Source organism: Hemitrygon akajei, chromosome 20, assembly GCF_048418815.1.
Source record: "Hemitrygon akajei chromosome 20, sHemAka1.3, whole genome shotgun sequence".
Taxonomy (NCBI): Eukaryota; Metazoa; Chordata; class Chondrichthyes; order Myliobatiformes; family Dasyatidae; genus Hemitrygon; species Hemitrygon akajei.
The window spans coordinates 32,976,437-32,993,243 of record NC_133143.1 but is presented as its reverse complement, the minus strand read 5'-3'; the positions used below and the strand labels follow the sequence as shown (position 1 = coordinate 32,993,243).

Here is a 16,807-nt window from a genome sequence, read left to right as displayed (position 1 = left end):
TGTTCATACCAAGGGGCTGGAAACTACCCAGACGGTATATGAGATGGTGTTCCTCTAACCAAAGTTTGGCCTCATCATGGCAGCAAAGGAGGCCATGCATGGACATATTCGAATGGGAATGTGAAGCAGAGTTGAAGTGAGTGGCAACTGGGAGATCCTGTTTGTTGTGGCGGACGGAGCGTAGGTGTTGACAAAGCGATCCCCCAATCTGCGTCGGGTCTCGCCGATGTAGATGAGGCCGCACCAGGAGCACCGGATGCAATAGATTACCCCAACAGACTCACAAGTGAAGTGTTGCCTCACCTGGAAGGACTGTTTGGGGCCCTGAATGGTGGTAAGAGAGGAGGTGAAGGGACAGGTGTAGCACTTACGCTTGCAGGGATAAGTGCCAGGTGGGAGATCTGTGGGGAAGGACGTGTGGACCAGGCAGTCACGGAGGGAACGATCCCTGCAAAAAGCAGAGAGGGGTAGAGAGGGAAAGATGTCCTTAGTGGTGGGGTTCTGTTGAAGGTGGCGGAAGTTGCGGAGGATAATTTGCTGGATCCGGAGGCTGGTCGGGTGATAGGTGAGGACAAGGGGAACAAGGCCCCTGTTGTGGTGACGGGAGGATGGGGTGAGGGCCGAAGTGCGGGAAATGGAGGAGATGCGGGTGAGGGCATCATTGATGATGGCAGAAGGGAAACCATGATTCTTAAAGAAAGAGGACATTTCTGATGTCCTGGAATGGAAAGCCTCATCCTTGGAGCAGATGCAGCGGAGACAGAGGAACTGGGAATAGGGAATAGAACTTTTGCATTTGGCAGGGTGGGAAGAGGTATAATCATGGTAGTTATTGGAGTCAGTGGGTTTATAGAAGATGTCAGTGGACAGTCTATCTCCAGAGATGGAGACTGAGCCCACCAGCCTCCGACCTCTTCCCACCCTGCCAAATGCAAAAGTTCTATTCCCTATTCCCAGTTCCTCCATCTCCGCCGCATCTGATCCAAGGATGAGGATTTCCATTCCAGGACATCCCAAATGTCCTCTTTCTTTAAGAATCGTGTTTTCCCTTCTGCTATCATCAATGATGCCCTCACCCGCATCTCCTCCATTTCCCGCACTTCGACCCTCACCCCATCCTCCCGTCACCACAACAGGGACCGTGTTCCCCTTGTCCTCACCTATCACCCCACCAGCCTCCGGATCCAGCAAATTATCCTCCGCAACTTCCGCCACCTTCAACAGAACCCCACCACTAAGGACATCTTTCCCTCTCTACCCCTCTCTGCTTTTTGCAGGGATCGTTCCCTCCGCGACTGCCTGGTCCACACGTCCTTCCCCACAGATCTCCCACTGGGCACTTATCCCTGCAAGCATAAGTGCTAAACCTGTCCCTACACCTCCTCTCTTACCACCATTCATGGCCCCAAACAGTCCTTCCAGGTGAGGCAACACTTCACTTGTGAGTCTGTTGGGGTAATCTGTTGCATCTGGTGCTCTCGGTGCAGCCTCTTCTACATTGGCGAGACCTGATGCAGATTGGGGACCGCTTCATCAAGCACCTACGCTCCGTCCACCACAACAGACAGGATCTCCTGGTTGCCACTCACTTCAACTCTCTTTCACATTCCCAATCTGATATGTCTATACATGGCCTCCTCTACTGCCATGATGAGGCCAAACTTCGGTTGGAGGAACAACATCTCCTATACTGTCTGGGTAGTCTCCAAACTCCGGTAATTCCCTCCCTCTCCATTCCCCCATCCCACCTTCACTCTGTCTCCTCTCCTAGCTGCCTATCACCTCTCATGACCCTGCCTTCTTCTACTACCCATAGTGCTTTCCCCTTAGATTCTTTCTTCACCTCTCCTGCCTATCCCTCCCTGCTTCCCGTCCCCCACCCCTTGATCTTTCCTCTGATTGGTTTTCCACCCTCCCCCCACCTTCTTTATACGGGCCCCTGCCCCCCCCCTTCTTTAGTCCTGATGAAGTGTCTCAACCCGAAATGTTGACTGCTCCTTTCAACGGATGCTGCCCGACCAGCTGAGTTCATCCAGCTTGTCTGTAGGGAAGAGTGTAATGTTTTTAATATTTCAGTAATATTTCTGTGATCTTGTAAATATATTGCTTGATCAATCATTCTTTGTTTTTACATAATGCTTTGTGGATTATATGTAAAAGTTTGTAAATAGTATATGTCCTTAGGCTGGCATGTCATACGTATGTGACTTGCTTAAAATAAAAATGAAGTTAGACTCGCATTCCTGGCTCCCTTGTTTTCCTTTCGATTAGTATTTTAATGTTTTCTAGTTGCAAAACAGAACAGTTTCACTTGCTCACTAAATGCTATTGGATGTCCATTGACATAACCATTCAAAATGAATTGGATGAAGCAGATTTTGATGACTATCCAGTTATCATATAATCATGGCATATGGAGAGAGTGGGAGCAAAATATTGGCAGTGACTCTCAAAGAATTTTGAGTAGGTAGTACCAATTTTTTCTGTTTAACATTCTGGAAAAAACTGCAGTATTGCACTTGGAAACTTCTGCTGTTCTTGCAGCATTTAGCCTACATCATGCTGGTTGTCAATTCACAGTATTTAAGTCATATTCTGTAAGAAGTTATTTGAATCATGTCCAAATTTGTTTTCCCATAAGGTCCTACCAAGAAACAGATTATCTAGTTTCTACTTAAATTTATGTCCTAATGTGAAAGGAACTAAGAATGAAGGGAAATTGAAAGAAAAACACATTTTAGCATTAATTTCAAGAGAACAAGAATATAAAAGCAAGAGTAAAATGCTGAGGTTCTCTGAGACATTAGTCAGTCCACATTTGGAGTATTGTGAGCAGATTTGGGACCCGTATCTAAGAAAGCAGGTACTGTCATTTGAGAGGGGCTAAAGTTAGCTTACGAGAATGATCTCAGGGTTGAAAGGATTAATTATAAGCAGAGTTTTTTTATTGGTCTGGGCCTGTATTTTCCGGAGTTTGGAAGAATAATGGGGGATCTCACTGAAACCTGATTATTGAAAGGTCTGGATAGAGTGGACATGAAGAAGATGTTTCCAATAGCATGAGAGTCCAGGATCAGAGGGCACAGCTTCAGAATAGAAGTCCCAACAGAGATGAGGAGCAATTTCTTTAGCCAGAGGGTGATGAATCTGTGGAATTCATTGCCACAAATGGCTGTGGAGGCTAAGTCCTTGTGTGTGTTTAAATTGGAGTTTGATAGGTTTTTTGACAAATAAGAATGCTGAAGGTTATGGGGAGAAGGCAGGAGAATGGGGTTAAGGAGGAAAATAAATCAGCCATCATTCTATGACAGAGCAAACTTGATGGGCCAAATGGCCTAATTCTGCTGCTGTATGTTATGTTCTTATAGTCTTTTGATTACTCTAAGTGTCTGTGATGAAACCTTTATTTTGGCCCACTCTCTTTTACTTTGAAAGTTATGTTTAATTTCCTATTTCTATCCTTTCTTGTAGTCCTCTTTATGGATTACAGCACCTCCCCATAACATATGTTAACCCTGTCAAATGTCTGTTTATCTCTGTATTGAAAGCTTTTCTGCCTCCTCCTGACTTCAAAGACTCAAGTTACTTCTCACTTCTCTAAATCTGAGTGGTTGCAGGTATATCCTCTTCATTCTTTCTTCAAAAGTTGACATACTCATTTCAAATGCCGTATCAGGACATTTTCTCTGACATATTTACAATAATCTCCAAATAAACACTCCAGTAATGTAAACAATAGCTCATTTGTGGTCTTCCCACTGTTCTATATAGTCCAAACATCTATTGTTAAAAAACATCTATCTATAGTCCATACATTTCTGTACATCTATTTTGCAATAAACCGTAACATTCTGCTAGATTTTCCAATTATTTGCAGTATGTTTCATACTGATTTATTTTTGACTCATTCACAATGATGTTCAGATCTCTGTGCATCTCAGAGCTCTGCAGATTTTTATTATTAGATAAAGTATTTTTAGAATTTTTCTTGTCAATGTGAATTGTTCCCAGTTTTCAATATTGCACTCCATTTGAAGGAATTTTGTGTACTTTCTCAGCCTATCTCCATGAATTCTTTTCACAACTGACTTACTTGTCTTTCTTTCATCTGCACATTTAGCAAACAAATCCTCTCAGCAGCTTCATCTAAATCACTAATATAAATAATAGGAAGCTGAAGCTGCAGTACAGATTTATGTGGCATTCTACTCATATTTGAACAAACTTGGCAATTTTACTTCCAGGAGAATAATTTGGCTGGCTTTTAATTTCATTCTTTTAAACGTTTGGATAGCTGGGATATAGGAGTTCTACAGAAGTCCTAGACTTTTACATAAAATGTAAGACAATGTTAGTATTTTGGTAGCCTTTAATTAATTATCAAGATCTTGTCTGGGATCTGAAAGGGAGGTGTGGTTTGCCGGCAGCTATTCCTGTTATATAAAAGGTTTCAACGCTTGTAGCCACAGTCTAGTTGCTGCATAAGGGGGAGAAGTGAGTAGTATCTTTCATTTCATATAGTTGTTTCAGCAAATCAATTGAGAATGTAAGAGAAATGAAAGCTTAACTTAGTCTATATGTAATTATTTTAAACGCAGGTATCTTTTTGCAGTATGAAGACAGTTTTGCAGAGTGTATTGGATGAAGATATTTAAATCAAAACATTGAACATAGATTAAGATAATTGTGAGTATCCTCCTGGTGTATAATTAGCTCAAAAAAGTTGTTATATGGCATGTTCTGTGCAAATTTCTATGCAAATGCTTTTGTTTTGGATCGCTGTAATATAGGAAGAGAATAAAATAATTAAAGTCAGACGTTTATCCATGCTGTTATTTTTCTCATTTACATGCAGCAGATGATGTAAATAATTAAAAAGCCACATCCCACATCTGCATTTCTGGCATTATGTAAATTTAAATTAAAAAATGCATTACCACCTTACAAAGTTTGTGACGACTGGATTGCCTCCGGTAGAGACAGACAGATAAGAAAGTCAACACCTTTCCCTGGGTTTGTGATTGGAGACAGTTTTTGCTGTGTTACAACTTGTCAGCAAGATCAAGTGTACTTCTGGTTATAAATTAAGTCATTTTGACTGATGGTTGCCGAAATTACACTGTGAAATTGCTTTAAAATCAAAGCTGATGAACTTTTAGTGGTCTTTATGCATCAGCATGCTCAATTTATAAAATCTTTGCTTTATTTCTAAATGAGTTGTGGAATATATTGAAAGAAACAGATTTAGTAGAGCAAAGCATTCCTGTCAATGAGATTATGGCGATCAGCAGTGAAATGGTAGGGGGTATGCTATGGTAATATTTTCTTTATTGGAGTGTATTATTTTAGATTCTACTATAGAATAAGTAAGTCTTAAAATGCCTCACCGGATAGTATTTGTAAATAAAATGTACTTTGGAAAGGTGGTTTGCAAAGCATTGCATGTAATAAAGACTGCATTAATTTTCTGAATAACATGATTTGCTGTTGCAGTTAAAAAATCATTGTTTGTTATTGATTTGATTCCAAGGAAAGTTTTACATGAGCTTTAATAACTCAGGGTGAATACATTATATAAGAATGCTCCAACCAGGAGGAACTATCGATAGGAGGAACATGTCTAAATTTCATGTCAGTATCCATGAAATAATTTAATTTTAAAAAAGTCAAAACTATTTAAGAAACTTTCATCATGCATTATGAGTAACCAAGAAGTTAAACTTTGTTGAGAGACACATTCACACAGGCAAGAGACTACAGATCTGGAATCTGAAAGAAATAGAACAAACTGCTAGAGGATGCAGGTGAGTCAGACAGTTTTAAAGGTCAAGAACCAACATGAGGACTGAGAGTGGAGTGAGTATAAGATAGTTAAAGCTCTACACTTATTATTGTATCAAAGTTTCAACCAGCTCTGCACCAGCAACCATTTAATCAGATTGGGAGAACTGGCACTCAATTCCTACAAATCAAAGGTTAGTCTAGGCACTTGCATGGACTCCAACTATGCCTATCCTTTAGTTCGTTATGTGGAACAGCCCTTGTTCCAAACCTTCTATAATACCATTCCTTATCTTTTCTCTCTGTTTCACTCTTAAGATTTTGACAACTTTCCTCAGGGCATGCTGTTCCAGAAGATTAAGGCACTCAGAATTCATGGAGACTTAATAGATTGATTTCAAAATTGGCTTTGCCATAGAAGACAGATGGCAGTATTGATGAATATACACACACAATTCCTGTTAATTGGGTCATTGGTGAATTGGGGCAGGTGCTTATTTAGGACTGCTCTTAAAGAACAAAAACTAATTGAGAAAATAGCCGGGATTCCCTTTATTTATTTGGGACTCTATGTAGCTTAATTGAACAGGAGACTCCAATCAGTTTCTAACTAGGCTCAATTATGTGCAGATCGTGTGGCCGTTAGACACTTGCGGCACCAGACTTAGAGCAAACGTTTTTTAAAATAGTGTCACTTGTGTTTGTGTAAAAAAAAAAGCAGTGACTTTTGTCACTGATAGTTGACAAGAAATAAGCAGTATGACAATTTAGAATTGCTTTCGCACACTGTGGTTTCAATCATTCAGGCTTAGGGATGCTCAGAAATGGCAGGGAGTGAAAGTGAAATGATTTTACTATTTCAACAAGTCTAGGAATTATGAAGAATTTGAAGGTATTGACAATCATCTTCAATGTTACAATGTAAATGCAGATTTGGAGGATGCAATTGTCAAAATCTTGCATTGAAAGCAGTCCATTATCTGTAGCTGCTGTTGGTATTGATTTTATTGATACAGAGTCAATCAATGGTGGTGTGGCTCCTAAGGCTTCTGTACCTCCTGCCTGTTGGTAATAGCAAGAAGAGGACATCGCCTGGATTGTGAGGGTCTTTGATCATGGATGTTGCTTTCTTGAGGCAGCACTTGATGTAAATATACTGAATGATGGTAGGGCTTTGCCTGTGATGGACTGAGATGTATCCAGCACTTTCTGAAACCTTTTACATTCCTGGGCATTGGTGTTTCCATTCCCTGCCAAGATAATACTAGTTAGGGCACTCTCCACTGTGCATCTACAAAAGCCTGCCAAAGTTCTCAAGAAAGTAAAAGTGCTGCTATGCCTTCTTTCTGATGACATTTATTTGCTGGTTCCAAAGCTGATTCTCTGCTATGTTAACATTAAGGAATTTAAAGCTACTGATGTAATCCCCTCTGACAGTTCATCCTTCCCCATAAATGCCATGTGAACCTTTGAGTTCTTCCAGCAATTTGTTATTGACTTTGCACTTTTTGTGTTATCAGCAAAGAAACACATTTGGAAATTATTTTGAAAAGTTTCCTTACTTCCTTTCTGTCCTGAATGTAAAACATCTATAAGAAGATCATCTTCACATGGAGCAATGTCAACTTTTAAAATCTGTTCATTAATTAATGAAAGCATTAAGCCACCACCTATATCTTACTGTAGCTTTGCCTATGTTTTCCAAGGTTATTTCATGTTATTTGTAATGTTTGTACAAAGCCAGACAAAGCCATTAATCTTGAAGTTAAGAATATTGTAGATCTTACAATTATAAGGACGGTTCGAATTTCCTGACAGTCTTTTCCATTTGCTGTGCCACTTACCCCAGCTCACTTCCCAAGGTCAAAGCTGCCCAAGTCTTCAAGTTGTTCATCAGTGTCCTTTCAGTGTGAAAATCTTCTGAGCTTACCTGATCTGGTCTGTTTGAGTATTCAGAGGCTCCATTGTGATTAACTTTTTAACTGTGATTCGCAATGGTCAACTGGCCACACAATTCAAAAAGGAGATTAGAAAAAGAAGCAAAATGTCAGTCTGGCCATAACTTTCACAACCCACAAATGACACAATGATTGTATATAGCCAATGGTACCCTTCATAACTCCTCTGAGGATGTGTGCTGCATATGAATGGGTGTGTTTATTTTCTGTAGACCTAAGAATTTTTGAAAGCAAGATAATAGTTTCCAGATCTCTAATATGTTAATTTCCCAAATACAAAGAATTTTGTATTTTGTGAATCAATCTGGTGCTATCTGCAGTAAGTAGCAGGACTTGTGTGATAATTAATAGGAATCAGCATGACAATAGCAAGAAATTTCTCATGAGATATACTTCCTTGATTAGTTTGCCAGCATATTATGTTTTCTCACTGTAAACACATGCATTGATTTTAAGCAGTCAATTCAAGTAAAGGGCAGGAACACAACTTTGTGTCCAGTATTTCTGTGGTATACTTGGTCAATGAACTTGGTATCTTCTGCTCTCAGCATTCTTTGGATGAATTATTGGGCCACCCACCAAGAGGAAAAATAATTAGCTGCTAACAACTATTTATCTCTCTTTCTCCCTCACCATGAAAGAAGGCAGGAAGTGAATTTAAGGCCAGAAAGTGAAAGAAATGAACTGCGAAACTTTGCAGCGACATCACACTATTTAATTAGAAGGAAGCCATTTCAATTACATGGGGATTTACAGATACTGTTGTACAGCTGTGCCTAAAGGGATGAAAGCTTCAGTTCCTTCGGTCTTTTTCTGCCCTTTTTTTTGCTCCAGATTATTTTGATTCCTGTAGTCAAAGAAACTCCTTAATTTGGTGTATAAAATGATGACAGGCATTGATCGTGTGGATAGTCAGTGGCTTTTTCCCAGGGCTGAAATGGCTGGCACGAAAGGGCACCGTTTTAAGGTGCTTGGAAGTAGGTACAGAGGAGATGTCAGGGCTAAGTTTTTTACACAGAGAGTGGTGAATGCGTGGAATGGGCTGCCGGTGATGGTGGTGGAGGTAGATACGATAGGGTCTTTTAAAAGATTCTTGGATAGGTACATGGAGCTCAGAAAAATAGAGGGCCGTGGGAAACCCTAGGTAATTTCTAAGGTAAGGACATGCTCAGCAGAGCTTTGTGGGCCAAAGGGCCTGTATTGTGCTGTAGGTTTTTGATGTTTCTATGTTTTTACCTTCAGGTACGATCTGAAAAGGTCTTACATCTTTACTCGAGCATTGAAATCTTTTTAAATTAAGCACCAATATATCATTTGACTTTTCGAATTTGTTGTTTCTCCACTTGGTAATTTTCATCGTTTCTCATGAATTATGCATCATACACTGGGCTGCTCTCTTCAATTACCTGATGAGGCATCTATAGCCTTTGGCCAGGAGCAGATAAAAAATGAGAGGAGATCTCATTGAATGACAAAATATTTTGACGAATGGGGACACTTGTAGAGAGAGAGAAAATGGAGAGAAATGTTAAAGCTGTGAAACATACAGTAAATGAGACTATTGCTGAGAGCTGAAGCCAAAAGAGACTGTGGATAGATAGATCAAGTGCATCTATAGAGAGAGAAGACTTGAATCTGAATTAATAGTGCAGAGAATAACCTGACAGCAGAATTGTCATCTGATGCAAGGTGAAAGTATAAGTTATTGAAAATTGCTGACGTTGAGCCTGGAAGGCTGCCACTTGCCTGGATGGAAGCTGGTGTGTGATGTTCCTCAAACCTTCACTGCAACCATGTAAGAAGTTAGACACATAAATGTAATAGGACGAGGGATGGAATAGATTTGTACACTAAAAGGCCATGGTAGAATGTCCCAGAGTAACAGTTAAAAGTAGACCATTAATTAAATACCGAATGAAGATCAACTGCATGATCTTGATTGTGGTAAACAGCTTTGAAAAATATGTAGAAATCTTCCTCTGGGATAGGCTGGTGGCATGATAGTTACGGATATGAAATGCATATGCTGTAACCTATGAGAACGTAAGTGCTCCAAAGAACTGTAAAGGAGCCTTAGCTTTGACCTCTGAGATCAACAAAGCATCATTTGTGTCCTCCTGATAATAATGATTAGATGTTTCAATATTTAACTTACTTAGTTAAACCTAATGGGCATTTGGATCTTTGATCTGAGATGCCCATGAGATTTGGGAAGTAACATACTATCTGGAGTCTCTTTCACATCCACAAAATGGTCTCTCTGTTCCCCTAGCTATAGAATCCCCTAAAATCTTCTCCACAGAGTCTGGCTCATTACCAAAAATATGGTCACTGCAGATTCCTTCAAGTTGGTCATTCCCCATCGACAGTACCCAAAGCAAGTTAAAATTAAATAGGAAAGATCTATTTTCCTTAGCAGAGTGATCAGAAATCAAGGGTGTAGATTGAAAAGAAGCTATGGAAGCAGTGGAGGGAAGATGAAGAAAAAGTTGGTAGAGCTTCTGAACTCTGTTTGAATGATTGACGGTGGCAGAAATGCTCATTAGACCTGGGCATGGATTTGAAGAGTTCTGTCTTGCAAAGCTCTGGATATAGTGCTGGAAATGGGTATTAGATGCGTAGTGCTTTTTAATCAGCACATAAACTATGTACCAAGTGGCCTCTCTTCTGCATTGTAAATTTACACTGCTCCAAAGGATCACCATCAGAGGAAATTCTTCATCTCCATTTACCTTTACATATTGTTTGATCATCTTTAAGACTACAATTAATTCACTCAAAATGAATAAGGTGATTATGATTGTTCAATATTGTGAGCTTTTACTTTCAGCACCTACTGGGCATTTAGACATGGATGTGATTGAGCCATACAGCTATTCAAATTGGTGTCTAATGGTCTCCTTGCTTGAATTCCTCAGCAATGGGGAATTCTGTCTTTGTAATATTCACTATTACTTTTGGTGTCATTCCCAATTACCGGAAGATTCTTCATTTAGTTCCCTGATTTCATAGGAATGCTTGGATCATAGGAAAACCAATTTTACATTTCGTACTCCTGACGAAGGGTCTCGGCCCGAAACATTGACAGCGCTTCTCCTTATAGCTCCTGCCTGGCCTGCTGTGTTCCACCAGCATTTTGTGTGTGTTGTTTACATTTCGTACTGTTTCTTTAGGTGCTGGTAATTAGTCATGAATTTTAGGAGTCACTGGTGGATCCTAGTACATATCAGTTACCACTTAAATGAATTTTAGTCAAATTCTGTTGAATTGCAATTCTTGAGCGGACCTGAGGTGCCACCTTTCAGGTGAAAATTAAAGCTAGAATCTATCCTCTCATGTGTAAATGAAAGGTTCTGTCTATTCAAGTGAGATTCAAGAAGTTCTCCCGGTCATCTCGTGTGTAGTCAATTCTTTACTTTTAGTTAAAACATCTCTCAGACACATCTGGCACTGGCTTTTCCGAGAATTCAGATGTCCTCATTATGCTCAATTCCCTCACCTCCAAAGTTCTTGCCAAGTTCACAAAAGAGACCACTTGGATGCAGAAAGCATGGCTGAAATTTGTTCACCAGAGATTCCAATCTTGAAAGCTATTTACAGCAATAACATGGATTAGGAATGTTCTTATAATTACAAGCTAACTTAATCTAAGGTCATGTTAAGTGAAATTACAAAGATTTGAAAACCAGGATAACAGTTGCATAATTATGAACCATGTATGCAATTACCATGATTATCTTTTAGTAAGTGGGCCTCTGTCGGTCAGAGTTGACCATGGATATTGTGTCCTAGCTGTCTAGATATGCAATCCTGGGCAGTACAATATGGAGAGCAAGCTGTTACCAATGTTACAAGCTCCCCCTCACCACACATCTAATAAAACCATAGGAATGGCAGAGACTGATACATTTTGGTACGAGCAGTGTGGCAGGAGTTGTCAGTCAGCATTGAACTTAATATAGGACTGTCTTAGAGACGCGAACTCCTGGATTTTCCCTTTGGGTTTACTCCCGAAGCCTTCCCCATGAGTGGGTATAGGCGCAAGGCAGTGGAGGTTTGAGATCAGAATTTTCCTTCGAGCTCCATCTACCCGAAGCATCTGGTTTTGAGGCACCAGTAACCCACCTTTGCCCTTCTCCTGCCAGTAGAAATGGTTCCACTGGGCTTAGTAGCTGGACTTGGTTGTCAGAGGCTATTTGAGGCGCACCCCAGAGGGAACATTTACCAGGTAGCGGGAGCTTGTCCCCATTACCACTCCCGGCCTTAACAGCCATAGGGAACCTTTTAATATATATTGTGGAAAATGCTGTTACGTTCTTTGTAAGCTCAGTTCTGAGTTGATCTGGTAGTAACTTGGCAGGGTTTACAAATAGTTTCAGTTTTACTGAACTAGGAGGAGGATGATCCCTGCCCCAACACTAACATTTGGTTTATGAATGGGGCAGCAGCTGCAGTAAAAGAGCAGTAAAATAACATTTGCTATATTAAAAGGACTACGTTTAATCAGATGTGAGCTCCTTTTGCCACAAATTGTTGCCAAATTGTGGCTGCAATAAAAAATATCTACTGTCGAGCCACTGGAACATACTGCCCGATCTTAGGTCAGTTATCTCATTGCTGCTTTTGAGATTTCTGTTGAATTGATTGTCATTCTCCCAGCATTGCAATACTTACTACATTTGAAAAGTAATATATATATTTATAACTTGTAAAATTAAGTGACAAAAATGCATATAATTCTTTAAAGGCATTGGGTGTGATGTTGGGAAAGGATAAAATTTTCTACCCATCTCTAATCGCAAACAAGAGACAATCTGCAGAAGCTGGAAATCCAAGCAACACACACAAAATGCTGGAGGAACTCCAGATGCTGTCTGTCAAACTGACATCCTCCAACATTTAATGTTTGCTGCCCATCTCTATGTGTCTTTAAGAAGATGTTAGTGAGCTGATTTTTGAACAGCAGTGCTCCTTTCATGAAATATTCTAGCAATCCTTTTCAGTAAAAGATTTCTTCAACTTTAATCCAAAAGCAACAAATGAATAGCGACACATTTTCAAGTGAGCTGGTGTGTTTAACTCTTGAGTGGCTCAGATGAACTTTTCCTACATAATAGTCAACTGCTTGTGTCTTGATGTAGATAACAGAATGCTTCATGTCCAAGTGAGGTGGGGAACATTTTGTAGTAAATTAGTTAAGGCACAAGAATTTATTTTCCATTGGAAATCTGCATTTTATTTATTTATATCTGCATTTGCACAGTTTGTTCTCAGTTAACAGTTCCTGATCTTTACAGTTTACAATTACTGTTCTAGAGATTTAGATATAGATTTGCTAAGTATGGTCCCAGAAACAGATCTCAAGGTTGTATGTGGTGACAAATATGTACTCTATAATAAATATTTCTTTGAACTTTGAAATCCCATTATTTAAATGAAGACATTACTAAGAAGTTATTTTGAAATACTGATAAGACCATAAGATATAGGAGCAGAAATAGGCCATACGGCCCATCGAGTCTGTCTGCATTCAATCCTGGGTTGATTCAATTCTTCCAGTCATCCCCACTACCCTGCCTTCTCCCCATACCCTTTGATGCCCTGGCTAATCAAGAACCTATCTATCTCTGCCTTAAATACACCCAATGACTTGGCCTCCACAGCTGCTCATGACAACCAATTCCTTAGATTTACCACCCTCTGACTAAAGTAATTTCTCCACATCTCAGTTCTAAAAGGACATCTTTAAATCCTGAAGTCGTGCCCTCTTGTCCTAGACTCCCCTACCATGGGAAATAACTTTGCCATATCTAATCTGTTCAGGTCTTTTAACATTTGGTATGTTTCTATCTGATTCCCCCTCATTCTACTGAACTCCAGGGAACACAATCCCAGAGCAGCCAGACATTACTTATACGGTAACACTTTCATTCCTGGAATCATTCTTGTGAATCTTCTCTGAACCCACTCCAATGTCAGTAAAATTTGATGAAAGCAAATTGAGGATGCAACCCCTAAAATGTTAATAATTTTTCAAGGTTTTCTTTGAATCCAATATGAACATTAAAATAAGACATTCACTGATTCTGAGAGGACAGCTGATGGAAAAGTGCACTCAGAGTAACCAATATATAATGATGACAAGTGACCTTTACTTGGAGCATATATTTCTTACGTAGTTTGTATGTTCTGAGGTTTATCCACCATCTTTGCAGTATATAATCGAAGTTAAGATAATAATCTTAATAAATTTAAAGAAACATTTGTAAGGTAAGATTCTAGTTTAGGAATAGATGGGCAAAACTGTTTTACTGAGATATTCATCATCTTCAGTTTGTTTGCAGTTGCCATTTACTTGATTCGAGTAGAGAGTGAACCAGTTTTGGTGGGTGCATGGATCCTGGTGATCAATAGGTCAATTTACAACACAGAGAGCAGTTTGTTGCAATGTGTTATCATTGAACAAAAGTTGGTAACTATGTTTTTCTTGTTCTCCAGGGAGATGAACAGAAGATCCATCAAAATGGTTGATTTTACAACTGTACTGATCAGCCTCCTCTTCGCAATGAGTTTACCATCTGCTAGCTCTCAACAGACTGGTACCTTGCTTTTAAGTTGTAACATTTAAGCTATTTAGGATTCTACCCAACTATTGGCTATAATTTTATTGCATGTTTTGCAGAATGTTCGAGTAGTTTGAATAATAAAGTCAAAAGCCAGGTTTTTGGGTAGCATTTTCAAGTTGTTCATGTTGCATTCTGTTTACAATTTATCAAGTACAGTTTTACAGTTGTAAGGGTAAGTGTAGACTTCAGCTTTGAGAGCAAAAGCAATCATTATATAGTAAGATAAATGACTGACTCTGCTTCTGTCCTGGGACCATAGAATAAAACCCTTGTAGGCAATGTAATGGATGACTAATGACATGCATTGTTCATAACTGAAACTGTTCACATAATTCACAAACAACATCATTGGGTTGTGTTCACTTTAAGAGACGGCGTTAGACGTAGTGATGTCAGTGTAAGACAATGACTTTTGTTCATAATGGAAGTAATTGGCTGTGGCTTTTGTTTAGCACATAAAACCACTCGCATACTTTATTCACAAAATCCGACATTAGTGACCACGATGCTTTCAGACAATTCCAGAGTTACTCAGTGACATGCTGACCATCACAGCTGTTTAAAACTGCTGGAGGTTTGGGAGCAGCATGCTACAATGTCGTTTGGACAGCAGAAGTCCAGTTTGTGCTGTGAGAATTCACTGCAGATTATAAAAAATTTTACTGCATCGCTAAGTAGTTTAATTACAGCCAGAGGGGTAAGTATACAAGATAGTCTACCTGCACATCTGAAATACATTGCGTTGAAAACTCAACTATTACAAACTCTTGGACTGTTTGACTCTGATTGTGCCAAACAGTTGCTCTCCTTGCCTAGGCTGGGTGATGCTAGGCCTCCAGAACTAATGGATCACGTGCTTTCTGTCCTGAGCAATCACCATCCTTGTTTTAGATTTAAAGAACTCTTTATGCAACAAATGATTGATCAAGTTTGCACAGCCCACACTAATATACCCATGAAGGACTACAGAGAGCTTGCTAAAATGGTTGATAGTCTTCACTCAGCCAGGCAGAGGTGAATCATTCCTCTTCCTTTTCCTGTCTTGATAAGCCCTGTCAACAGACTCTTGTGACTTAGTCAGGATCTACCATCATGTGCTTGTGTGCGCTAAGGACATTCCCAAAACTGCTGTTCTAACCCCGTCTGGCTTACTTGAGTTTCTGCACATGCCATTTGATTTGATGCAGCACAGACTTTCCAGCAGCTAATGAACTCTGTGCTAAAGGATTTTCCTTTTTTTCAAACTGGCACTAGTGCATCCAAAACTGAACACTGATCACATCTGTGCATACTTTTCAAGCAGCTATGGCAACTTGGGCTGATTATTAACCTTGCTAAATGCCAGTTCGGGTTGTCTACTATTGATTTTCTCATGAACTGCTTCACCGCAGAAGACGCGACACTCCTTCCATCAGAAGTTGCCATTATAACAGACTTACAACTGCCCAGCACTAGCGAAGCACTGCAAATGTTTTGTAGTATGGTGAATTTCTATTACTGTTTCATTCTGCAAACTGCTGAATTTATGCTCCCCTTGTACAGGGCCTGAAATGCATGCCCCTAATCCCATGCTTGAGTGGGCAGCGGACATGACCAAAGCATTTGTTGACACCAAATGAGCTCTTTCAAATGCAACCCTATTGGCGCACCCACTCCGCAATGTACCTATAGCCATCACTACCGTTGCCACAGACTATGCTTTCGGTGCTGTGCATGGACAGCCCGTTGGAGGTGTGTGGCAGTCGCTCACCTTTTTCAGCCGGCTGCTCCACCCCACCCGAGAGGAAGTACAGCATATTTGACTGTGAGCTTCGCAGTCTCTATCTAGCTATCCGCCATTTTTGTTTTCTGCTGGACGGTCGGCATTTCACAGCATTCATTGACCACAAACCCCTCGTAACCACGATGGCCAAAATGTCAGACCCTTCGACTGCAACCACCTGGCTTACATTTCAGAATTCACGATGGACCTACAGTACATTGAAGGGAAAATTATGCTATAAATGAATGTCTCTCATGACCTGCTATTGATGCCATAGACATCGGGGTTGACTATGCTAGCAAGGCAGCTGACCAAGCCACTAACCGAGGGTCCAGGTTTACAGGGCAGCAGTCACAGGCCCGAGGTTGGCAGATGCCAATTTTGAGATACACAAGTTTCCCTCCTGTGTGATATCTCAACCTGTTGTCCTCACCCCATAGTGCCTGCAAATTGAGGAGACCTTTCTCTTAACTCCATTCATGGACTTCACTTCTGGGTGCGAAGGCTTTGCAGAAACTGGTTGCTTTAAAGTTTGTGTGGAGCGGCTTTAGGAAAGATACGCATGACTGGAGTGCAGCCTGCAGTTTGTGTCAGTGGGTGAAAATTAACTGTCATGTTTGGGCACCATTGGCACCTTCTGAGATCCCTGAGCGACAATTTGACCATGTTAGTGTGGACCT

At 40.2% G+C, this 16,807-nt stretch overlaps 1 protein-coding gene across 1 annotated transcript in view; it reads left to right on the top strand.

Annotated features, from left to right (window-relative positions):
* Positions 1 to 4,598: 4,598 nt before the first annotated feature.
* Positions 4,599 to 16,807, top strand: part of LOC140713932 (collagen alpha-6(VI) chain-like) — a 133,571-nt gene continuing 121,362 nt past the window's right edge. Inside the window, exons 1-2 of the mRNA XM_073024629.1 lie at positions 4,599 to 4,686; positions 14,238 to 14,338. Coding sequence (XP_072880730.1) covers positions 14,242 to 14,338 — 97 coding nt within the window. The 5' untranslated portion in view covers positions 4,599 to 4,686; positions 14,238 to 14,241. The remainder of the gene's footprint in view (positions 4,687 to 14,237; positions 14,339 to 16,807) is intronic.